The following is a 12,317-nucleotide window of genomic DNA, read 5'->3' as shown; positions in this document are numbered from 1 at the left end:
AACAGAAGAACAAAAGAAAGACATATCTAAAAGAATGAAAGCTTGTGGTAAAAAGGAAAAGAAGTCAGAACGCATAAGACGTAATTGATTTAACATACCCTAAGGTGGGTGGTTTGGGGGACAGAAACAATGCAGAAGAGAAGGTGGCACAAGTTTTCCAAATTCATTTTAGGGATAAAAATAATCATTCTTCACTGTATAAAAATGGCAGGGATGTTAAACAATTTAATACATGTAGGTGCACATAGAGAAAAAGAAAGAAGTCTAAAACATAAAAGGTTCTTAAGTAAATTCATTATATATATAAATAATTCTTGTAAAATGTTTCAAGTAAACTGAAAAAATTAATATATTGATAATTATCTAAATAAAAAGGTATACAAGGCCCTACCGCTACCCATTAATCAGCGCATTAACATTACTTTTGAGCTTTAAAAATTAATTCATTTAGTTGTTTCTGTAAATGAAACATTTTAAGTTACAGGTTTCACATTTGAAAAAAAACAGTCTTACTAGGCGGCAAGCAGTTTCCATTTTCCTATATAAAAACTTATAAATGGTTTGGCTCAGATCAGTAACTCAGATCAAGGCTTTAAGGACACATTTTGAGAAATTATCTTGGTAGTTTTCCAACTTTTTATTACCCTTGATATAATGTGATTTATCCAATTCTGCAAAATAATCAGTTGTTTCATCTTTATTACCTCTTTATTTTGAAGTGAATGTTCATCCAGCAAGCTTTCTTCAGGTTTGAGAACTAAACACTGGGAACCAAATCTGGCTCATTAGAAAGCATTTAAATGTACAATATTTTATTTATCAACAAAGTGTCTTAATCTATGCCCAGACAAAACATTACAAAAGTAAACATTGTTTAAATTGTTTACTATAGTAATATTATTTCTGGGTGCTGTTAATGACACTTTGATGTGACAAAAAAGGAATGAAACTGATTTTGTAAAAAAATTTTATTTTGTTTTTATAAATCAATGTTATAATCTTCAAACTAGTTTCTTTGGACAGCTATTTGTCAGAGAAGTCATTGTTTCCATTCTTCATAACAATGCTATTAGGCTTCAACTGGAATTGCTGTCAGCTTCTTTGAATGTTTTTGGCAGTGCCAAAATAATTTCCTTTCAGGTTGGTTTTGATACTGGAGAACAAAAGAAAGTCACATGAACTAAAATCAAGCGAATAGGGGTGCTGAAGAACTATCGGGATCTCTTTTTCATAAAAAAAAAAATTGGTTGATGGAGATGGCTGTACAACAGGGGACATTATGACAGAGCATCCAAGTGTTCAAAATATCTGATCTGATATGGATACCCTTTTTCTGAGCTTTTCAAAGACTTCTTTATAAAAAAACTTGAAACTTGGCTGACAGTTTGTTTGTGAACAATCCCCCTACTGTCAAAAGATAATCAGCATGAACTTGATTTTTGATTTGCTCATTCAAGCTTTCTGTAGTCAAGGAGAAGTGTCAATGTGCTAATCTTAACTTTGTTGTTTTATTTCTGGATTGTACTAAAAAAATCTGTGATTCATCACTAGTAATCACACGATTGATGAAATTTGAGTCATTTTCGATTCTATTGAGAGAGTCAAGGCTCATATTCTTTCGATTACGTTTCTGTTCAATGCAAAGGTTATTTTGGCACCAACTTGGCACACACCTTTCTCATGCCCAAATTTTGAGTTAAAATCTGATGAAGGGTAAAACAATTTAGATTTAACACACTACTCATCAGTTTCAATTTTAGTAGACTGTCTAACCTTAAAAGAGCCCTTGCTATTTTTCCTCAGTTTTTGATGTTCTTCCAGAGGCCTTCCAGAGTGAGGTTCATCTTTCTCTGCTTCCCAGCCCTAAAACTGCTTTGTGCCACCAAAAACTTGTGCTCTTGATAAGGAATGTTCCTCAAAGGCTCTTTGCAACTTTTGGTTGGTCAAACTCATGGATTCACCAAGTTTGATGATACAGTTGCTCTAAATTTTACGTTCCACTTTCGTAATTCACTACAAAAAAAAACTTTACTTATTATGATTTCTAGGGTCACAGAGATACCTCATGATATTGAAGCTTTCACTGATTGTCTGAGAGTGGCTGATGCATAAGCTATGTGAAGGGAACCTGTATCAATGCCAGATATCTCAGTGTTGCCAGTCTCATTACTTTTCTGCCATACCTCTATATGCATGTGTGTATGTATGTGTGTCGCACCTGCTTTTGGCCTTATATCTCAGGATTGATCAAACCAATTTTCTTATAATTTGATTTAAATATTTCTACATACAGTATATATAGGGCATTGATTGTATTATTTTTTTTTCAAAATTCATTAACAGGGGGATATTGTGAAAACACAAATTCTGTTTTTCTTCAGAGGCATTTTAGGAAAAACTTTATAAAAGCAAATTTGTTTCCCACAATGCATGCATAAATAATCCAAAAAGTTAAATAAAAAAATCAACAACCTCCACCCCTTAATACTGAAATATATATATTTTTATTCTTTTGCTACCTCCCTTCAGTTTAAACCTTTTTCAATTATTTTTTGAAAGTTTATAAATATATAGAGCTATCAACAAATATCTACAATTTAAATTATGGACCTTGCACCTAAAATGCAGAAAGCATTTTGAAAATCTTCTATTTCTTATTTTACCCTCTGGGGTTGAAGGGTTGTTAGATTTAAAGAAAACCTTACTTAAGCAAATTTGAATATTTTTATATGATTAGTTTTAGAAAAATGTTAAATAAATTATTCCCCACCTCTAAAAAATATAAATTTTGTTTTTTATTTTTTACCTCTTTAATTCTTTTAATTTTTATTATATATATATATGTATGTGTGTATGTGTGTGTGTGTGTGTGTGTGTGTGTGTGTGTGTGTATAAGACACTTTCTGATGGTGTGGTATTATTTAAAGCCTCCACAAAATGTTAGGGGCAAAACATATTTTGTATAATTTCTGGATTCAAACATTACATTCTTCTTTTACTGGATTCTGATATTAATTTGATTACCCTATTATTTAAAATTTTCTATTTGGTTATGTATTTGTGAAATTTAATTCATAGGGGATAACAGCCCAATGATTTGCTTTATATTTGCAAACTGTATTAATCAATTATTATTAAACTTTGTATGATGACTTCTGAATATGGCTTATTGATGTAATTTAATTTTGATTATAATTGGTGAAGGAGATGGGAAAATACAGTCACTGTGGATCCCAAATCTCAGAATTTTACTCAAGTGTAGAATAATTTTTTTTCTTAACTCTTTAGATGTATACTTTGTTCTGTTTAATTTTCCTACTACTTAGGAGAAAAATTTATAAGAGTGAAGTTCAAATAGCCAGAATTGTATAATTTTCTCAGCTTCACTGGGAAAGTTATACAACTATTTGCCAATGTTTTTTTTTTGTGGTTTAAGAGACTAAAACTACTCTTTTTCAAAATACTGGAATGCTTTTTTCTTGCAAGAGATAACTTTCCAAAATAATTACCAGCATCTTCCTCAATAGAGTTGATGGTAATTCTGTTGTTAATCGCATTTATCTTAAAAAACCTAGACAACTCAACATTTAGCACTAATTCTCAGTTCTAGTGGTTCTAAAAGATTCTTACAATCCTTTGCTTGCAGTGAGATCATGCTTTTTTGTTCAGAAGAACCGTACTCTTTGCGATTATTCTGTAACATTTGTTTTATATTGTATAAATTTTTTCATTGTTTTACTATGTGTTATTATGATTCACGGTTCCATGAATTTTGTTAGTCAAGTTGTCTTATAATTGCAAAATGATGAAATAATAATTTTTTGGTTTGATAATTGTTGATGGATCTTGTCGGGGGCATTGTGATGTAATTTTGTTTGAAAAAAAGAAATCACAACAATATATTTCATCGTCAGGGTAAGAATGACAAATCCTGCATTTCAAATCGCTGCATTGTTACATAAATGAACAGAATAAACAACAGATGGGTGCATATTGGGATTATAGATCGACTACTGTGAATGCACCATTGGTTTATTTTCAACAGATGATTAATTGAAAATCAGTTTTTGAGTAGGCCTTGTATACTTAATATTATTTAAGATAATTTATTATTACTTATTTATTTATTTTAGGCATAATTTGTTGGGTTCACTTCAACGTGAAAGTTCTGGCATTAATCTCCACGACATACAACAGTCAGTTGATGATGCTGATCCATCAGTATTAGAACGAAGTGTTCAACCTGGATCTGATTCACAGTTGACATCATTTTCATGGCATCCACAAGATGAAAACAGATTACTTACTATTGCTATTACTGGTGAGATTTATCCATCCTTTATTTTAATTTTTGTATTCTTTTTTTAAATATTTATTATTTGAAAATAGAATATTTATCCCTTGACTTTTTACTCTTTCCACTCTTTTTTTTTTGGTATGAATCCACTTTTTATCAAGTCTGTTTTTAAATTACAGTATAATATGATTTTGTATTGTAAAAAATTAGTTCCTGTGTCTGATCAGACTGAAGGTCTCATTTTTAAAGCTAATATCTATTGAATACTGTAGGCTCTCGACCTTCAATAAAATTATTAAATATTTGAAATAGTTAGGTGTGTTTGTATATGTGTAAATTTAGAGTATGAGGATTAATACCGTAATTGTATTTTCTGACAATCAGACGACACATAAGATAATTAATTCAGGACATTTTTATGAGCTTTACATCATAAATTGATTGGGGCTCTTGAGCTGGGGAGCCCTCATCTTTACTTAACTTCAGTGTGCCCCAATAAAGAGTAGTTGCTTTGCTAGTAAGTGCACCATAGTTTCTACAGTATAATACCCAACCAAAATAAAAGGGAAGATGGTCAAGGGATGGGGAGAGGGTAGGAGGAGAAATCGATGATGAGAGGATAGAGAGATTGCATAGATAAGGATTAGTTATAAGATTTTAATATATTACCTGGGCCCAGAGTTATCATTGCTGTAAATGTGTGTATATCATTTAGTGAAAGTTGTCTTAAATTTTTTATTAATTAGAATTTAAATTAATATATTTTTGTGATTTTTTTTTCTGAATCATCCACCTTATAAGGGTACATTAATCAATTTCTTGTTATGCATCCTGCGTTCTTTTTTCTTTTTATCAGTAAGCTTTCATTCTTTTTGACATGGCTTCATCTTATTTTTCTATTTTGGTGTTCTGTCTACATTTTGATTTCAGTTTTTCATGGAATTTTTGGCTTCATTTTTAATATTTAAAAAAAAATTGTTTCCATCTTCTGTTTTGTTTCAATAGTTGCTTCTGTTGTGCTTGGTATGGTAGATCATTTTGAACCAGAAAAAGTTTTAAATTTGCTCTTTGTTTTGTAATATTTATTTTTTTATCTAAATAAGTCCTGTTGATTTCTTAGTATGTGAGCGTAATAGGTGTATGAGGTGTAATAATAATAATAATAATAATAATAATAGGTAATAAATTAGCAAAAAGTATTTTCGCTGAACTTTATATATTCACACATAAAATAAAACATTTATCTTTGTGAGGTTGAATTAAAGAAAGTATTGAAGGAAATATACGAGCTTAGTTGAACAGTTAGAGACAAGCAGCTGAAAAGTTATTTAATAGAATAAACTGGAATTATCTGATATTCAAGTTGATGGTTCTAACATAAAAAATATCAGCTGTTCGAAAAGAATTTCCATTGTTACAACTTCTTTTGTTTATTTCCAAATGTTGGCTTCACTTAAAACATGCACTGTGGAAAAACAGCAAGCTGTAACAACATTTTTATTTTCTGAAGGTATAAAATTGGCTGAAATTCAATCACGGAAATTCAATAGTACTGTAACAATTATGGTAAAAAGTGATCAAAATTGTTTAAGTGAATCGAACAGTTTAAATTGGGCAAAGCAAATGTGACCGATTTTCATCATAGTGGAAGTCCAGTGAAAGTTTCAATTGTTGCTTTGCAAAATCGTATTTGCAAGGATAGTTCCATAGAAATGTAGGAAATCACTGAAATTTGTAATGCGAGCGTTGGCACTGTCGATTCAATATTACACTTCGCTATCTATGATAAGATAAGCAATTTTGCTTATTACTTGCAACACGTGTCCAAGGTGGGTTCTGAGACAATTAACTCAAAATTATAGACTTTGTATTGAACTTAAACTACAAACCTTTTTAGATTGTATAATAACTAATGATGAAATGTAAATTCATCATTTTGAGCTAGAATCCAGATGTTATAGTTTGAAATGGAAACATCCAAGTTTGCCTGCTATGAAAAAAATTCAAAGTCTGCATGTCAGTGATGCTACCAGTGTTTTGGGACTACAAAGGCTCGATTTATATCAATTATTAGGAAGAACAACATGCAATCAACAGCAAGTATTATTCTAACATCTTAGAAAATAAATTGAAACTCAAAATAATGAGGAAACATCCTGATTTTCTCTCTCAAAAAATGTAATTTTTCTATGTGATAATGATAGTTTCTATACTATTTCATACATGGGAAGCTATTTAAAAGTTGTGTTAGAAGCTGTCACCTTATAGTCCTGATTTTCCAGTTTCAGAGTTTGTTTGTTGGATCTTCAAAGATTGTTTTGATGGCACCAATTTTAGCAACAATGGGCGGGGTCAAGACAGGGGTGCAAGAATGGTTCAGACACCAAGTTGAACAGTTCTTTACTATTGGGATAAGAAAGTTCCCAGAAAGATAGGTTAAATGCCTAAATGTAGCTACGATTTTGTTGAAATGTAGTGTTAGTTTCATTGTCAATGAATAAATAATTTTCCTAGTTATTCGTCTCTTTGATTGTTGAGTGACCTTTGAATGTTATGTTGAGAGAGAATTCTTTTTCAGGTTGCTCAAAACAATTTAACAACATTACATTATGTGTTAAAGCCTTTAATCTTTAATTGGATACTGGATTACTGCCTTGAAAAGAATACTGTTGTGGAATTCTTTAGAAACAGATAAAATTGTATTTTTGAAGCAGATAAATTAACGATCGGTTAACGTAACTTATTAGCACTTTCATTTAAACAGAATATCACTCTTTATTGTTATTATAACAATTATTTTTATTACTATAACAAACAGTATACTAATAATAAAAACCCTGTTTTATCACATTTCATATATTTTTTGACGTGATATCTTCAACTGGCCATACATAATCATTCGCTTTTCCAATCTTATACTTTCATTGGGTTATTGTACTTATACAGCAACACGCTAACATGCTGATGGAAGATATTGAAATCTCCAGATGGATGGCATAGATGCTATCTATCGTTCTGCTGTAGAATGGCAAAATATTATTATAATAAAAATGTTCGCCTTGTGTTCTGCTGTTACTGTATTAAATTATTTTGTTTTATTGTTTATCTTAATTAGAATGCGTAAGCTCTACTTTATTTCTAAAATATTTTGTTGTTTGATATATCTAAGCTGATGACCAGATATCAATGGTCAACTGTTTTTTTTTTTTAAATAATAATTTCACTTAAACCTTGTTAATTTAGTTTTATTTGATGATTATTATTCTGGTTTTTCAATTTCATTAAAATGGCTGGGATTAAGTAAGAGACACTAACTTTTAAGTGAAGAATTAATACTAAACACTACAATAAACACAGATTTCTTATTAATGAAGCATTAAAATATCATGTCAATAAAATGTTGATTTACAGCTTAAAAAAAAATTAAGTAATCTGTAAATGAAAGAGATGTCTCGTACAGAAACTATTAGGCTCAAGCTTTGCAAACAGTAGGCTCATTGGGAGAAAAACGAATTAAAATAATTGATTGCCTGTCAGAATATTTAAAGAAAAAGATACAACATGTATGCAATTAATTTTTTGTGATAGGGGATATTAACACAGTTACAATAGGAGGTTGGAAGAGTGAACTACCTTATATTTGTGACCGGTTGAAGATATCATGTAAAAAAATTATAAAACTAATAATACAGGGTTATTTATTAAGTTATAATCATAAAGGTAAATGTGATAATAAGTATGTTGAATAATTTTAATACATTTCATGCTGAGTAAGTAAGTTATTAACTGTATAATTGGATTCACAATTTAAAAAAAAAAATTTTTCAGGAGCTATGGTTGATTATTGTGTGTTTGAAAGGATGACATTAAATTGGTCGCCGAGTTCGCATATCGTTTGGACTCATGGTAGAAGAACATTAAAATTAATATCTCATAAAGATAAAGTGTACTCAGATATTAAAGATATATCGACTTTAATCAGAAGAAGAGCGATCGGTGAATATGGTTTAAAGGTTAGTAAGTGTACAGTTTTTGATATGGTACTAGTTAAATTGATGTGGAAATATCTGTAGAAAATGTGCTCCTTTTAGACTTATAAAATAGCTTCTTTGTGATAAATAGTATAAAATACTGTTTGGATAGGGAATCAAAATTTGATTTATGATGGATGTAATAAAAAAACTAAATTACTGTATTTACCTAAGAACTGTTGTGGTATTTTGTAATATATGTAAAATGCCAAGCCTGATGGTGATTCAAACCCAAAAGCTTTTCGTATGTCTTTCTTTTTTCTTTTTAGTCCTAAGTAATATTTGTTTTTGCACTTTACTGTTGTTTAAATTTAGTAAGTGAATGAAATTTATACCATTTGAAAGTGTGCATCCTTGAATTCCAAATGTCGGCTGCCAGATTGCAGTTCTAGTCCTCAAACATACATTAATCTCAATTCTAAACGGCATGGTGTCTATGCAACAAAAGGCATTTTGTGTTGTACAATTTAGCAAGACCACGAGTCTGTAATAACAGTTCAGCTTGTGTTTTGACAGCACTTCAAGATCAGTCTAAGAACACTGGTCGCTGGTATAAACAATTTGAAAAATTGGGGTGTTTTTGTAAGGTTAAGAGTCCAGGATGACTACAAATTTCATAGAAAAATGTGCAACAAATTCAAGAGGCTTTTCAGTAAAGTCCAAAAAAATCTACTCATTGTGCTAGCTAAGACATTGTGGTCCCTCATACACTGTTTGGTGTGTATTAAGACAGCACATGGATTTCAGTTCGTACTGATTACAACTGGTACAAGATCATCAGGTGAGTGACAAAAGAAAACATTAGAATTTCTGTGATGTGTTCTTAGATACAAACACTTATGAAGGATGATCGGTTTTTTCTGTAGTTAATTTTTATTGTTGAAACAACATTTCATTTAAGCGGTTGAGTTTCACATCATAAATTTTGTAGATGGGAACATGAGAGTCTGTATGAGATTCACCAAAAGTTAATGATTTTTTTTTCAGTCTTGTTTAAAAAAATTTGTGGACTTTTCTTTTTTAAAGGAAACACAGTGACAGGGAATTCTTATCTTGGGACATTGAAGGACCAGCATCCTTCGATTGTGGAGGTCCACAACTAAATGAAGATTTCAGCAAACATGGGTCACCGCATAGATATAAATGAGTTTACGGTTTCTAAATCATACTTTGCCTCGATGCTAGGTGAGGCATACGAAAGAGTGTAGCGACAAGTCTTGACTTGCCGCTACACTCTTGGACCCAGAGATTACACTTTGTGCCTCTCATGTGGGGATGTGAGAATATGTGAAACAAACTTTTTATGTTCCACCATTATGATTTAAATGACCTGAAAACCAGTATTACCACCGCAGTGTTTTCTGTTCCAGAGATTATCTGCATCGCATTGTGGAAAAATTTTCAGCTATTGTCTTGATGTTATCTGTGCAGTTGATGAAGGGCATATAGAATATTTATAACTTGGTAAATGAAATTTTAAACATTTTGAGTAATATGTAATCTATCTTGTAATTGTAACACATTTTTATTATAAAATATATCTAAAAAGGAAGGTCAAAATGGAATATCATTTCCATTTAAATTGATTAACGCAAAGAAAATAAATAAAAAGTCAATTTTTCAAATTAAAAAATCGGTGTAAAATTTGTAAAAAGTCCCCATGTTTATCCCCATATGCTCTTCATTATTTCCAAGTTAGATAAAATTTAATGATGACACAAATATATTTATCTTTTTTTAAATTTCAGAGCGAGTTATGGCAGAATGGTGAGTTAGCTGAAGACAATAGTTTAAAGAAACTGTGGCAGTGGTTACATTTAAGTTATATGTTAGTTGAAGATGGTGTATTGGAAGCAGCTGGTACACATCATCCTGGCGTAAGGTAAAATTTATTTATTATTGGGAAAAAAGTTCTTAAAATCCATTTAAAAATAAATGTCAAAAGAGTAGGCATTTATAAATTGATTTGCCAAGAAAATGGTTGAAATTTAAAAGAAAACATTGGAAGTACAATAAAAAGGTATTTTCAATCATAAAATCATCTATATCTGGGCTCACAAAATCATTATTTATTGTTATAGTATTTGTTATTGTATAGTTATTATTGCGGATAATCAGGAGTTGATTGAATATCATCATTTATTTAAAGTTTTTATTTTTTCTTTATTACAGATGTGTTCTTGGTATGGATGCGAATAATACAATTGCTAATAAATCTGAACTTGTTTGTTTACCGTGGTCAGATTTACCAGGTAGCACTGCTTCTATTAAAATTTACAGGTAGGTTTCTACATACGTGCACGCGTATGTTTTTTATTTTCTTACTACACGGTATACAGGTTGGCCTCTGGGGTATGAGTGATAATGTCTTGGCCCTTCATTCTGGGTTTGAATCCTGGTCAGGCATGGTATTTTCATATGCTGTATAACTGCCATTTCATCTCATCCTCTGAAGCAATAACAAACAGTGGTTCTGGAGGTCAAAAAATAGTAGATAAAATAAAAAGTACATGGTATACAAAAAAGAATAGCACAGTTTTTCTAAAGCTGTTTAATATTTCTTAGTTTTGACTTACAGTAATAAATCTTAAATAAAATGAAAAAGAGGAATTTTTTTTAAATACAAATGTTCAATTTGAGCCCTTTTATCACGCAGTACACATTTAAACAGTGGGAAAGTTTGTCCTGTACTTTAACCAGCAGATCAGTAGACAGCAAAGGCACATCCACAACATCCTTTATAAAACACGAAAAGGAAAAAATCATATAGGGTTGACCTCAGAGGCCACCACAAACAGCTCTGTCATCGGATCCATGTGGACCGATCCAGCGATCAGGGAAAACATCATTCAACCGATCCCATTCAGAGTTTTGGTGGTATAGAGGTACACCATCTTGTTGCTAAATAAAATTTTCTGGTCTGTGTTGGAGTTAAGGAAAAAGCTTGTAGCATATCTGAATAAGCAGCTTAGGATTACACGATAAAGATTCAAAGACAAAAAACGAGAATTTTTTCGCAAGGGTTTGACTGGTTTTGTTGAAGATGCAGTTGAGTTTTCATTATCAGCTTCATTGCCCGGATAACCATCAAATACTATACAGCTATTGTCTGCTTAATGATTGCATACAAAAGACAAATATTTTCTGGTGATCATTTCAATGGTATCATTTTTTTTTTTGCCAAACAAATTTGTGTACAGAAATTCACCATCAATAACATGTACTACATATTCGGTAGTTGGTAAATGTTCAAGTGAACTGATGAAACAGTTGTGAATTAACATTTTTTCTGAAACTGTTTTCTGTAAAAGGTGATAGTGGGAACGGCCCGCTTGCCTCTCTTGTTTAGATCCTTGGTACACAAAATCATTCGACTTAGATGTTTATAGCAATACTGCACAAAAATAAAGTTTCAGGTCAAGCAATGAAACACAATTGCTTTTGTATTTTTTTTCTGTACAATTGAATGGTGTAATTAGTTCTTGAATTTTTAAAAAAATTTAAACAAATTATCAACAATTACTGAAAAATTCATTGTTGCAAGAGTAATTTTTTTTTCATTCTTAAGAAATGTGAGAAATAAACAAAATTCAATATATTAAAGTTCATAATTTTATTTCTAGGCCAATTTATGTTACATCTGGAGTAGACAAGCATGCATTTGGGTTCTTCATTTTTCTAGTATTTATAAGTGACATTGTTTAAAACCAGAAGCTACTTATGCAGCAGAAACACTTTTCCACCTGAATGAACAATCAAAGACAGACAGACTCCAGAAAATCGAAAGAAGAATTGGAAGAACCTGCATCAGTAAAAAGTACCAGAAAGATGGGCAGTGGTGAATCATGCCCGACAAAATCATGTGCAAAAAGTTAGAACTTATCACTGATACCATGTGTAAGAGGAATCTAGGATTCTTTGGACCTATCTTGAGGATGCAAGATTCAAGACTTCTGAAACAGCTAGTACAGTACAATCTTGAGTTGAAA

At 31.0% G+C, this 12,317-nt stretch overlaps 1 protein-coding gene across 3 annotated transcripts in view; it reads left to right on the top strand.

Annotated features, from left to right (window-relative positions):
• Window positions 1-12,317, top strand: part of mio (GATOR complex protein mio) — a 111,895-nt gene that overhangs the window by 24,153 nt on the left and 75,425 nt on the right. For all 3 annotated transcript variants that reach the window (XM_075380823.1, XM_075380822.1, XM_075380824.1), the window contains exons 7-10: window positions 4,134-4,321; window positions 8,126-8,310; window positions 10,077-10,210; window positions 10,501-10,608. In XM_075380823.1, the coding sequence (XP_075236938.1) occupies window positions 4,134-4,321; window positions 8,126-8,310; window positions 10,077-10,210; window positions 10,501-10,608 (615 nt within the window). The remainder of the gene's footprint in view (window positions 1-4,133; window positions 4,322-8,125; window positions 8,311-10,076; window positions 10,211-10,500; window positions 10,609-12,317) is intronic.

This window comes from Lycorma delicatula, chromosome 13, assembly GCF_047948215.1.
Source record: "Lycorma delicatula isolate Av1 chromosome 13, ASM4794821v1, whole genome shotgun sequence".
NCBI lineage: Eukaryota > Metazoa > Arthropoda > Insecta > Hemiptera > Fulgoridae > Lycorma > Lycorma delicatula.
Note: the sequence above shows the minus strand (reverse complement) of the source record. Positions and strands in the feature narration are given on the sequence as shown.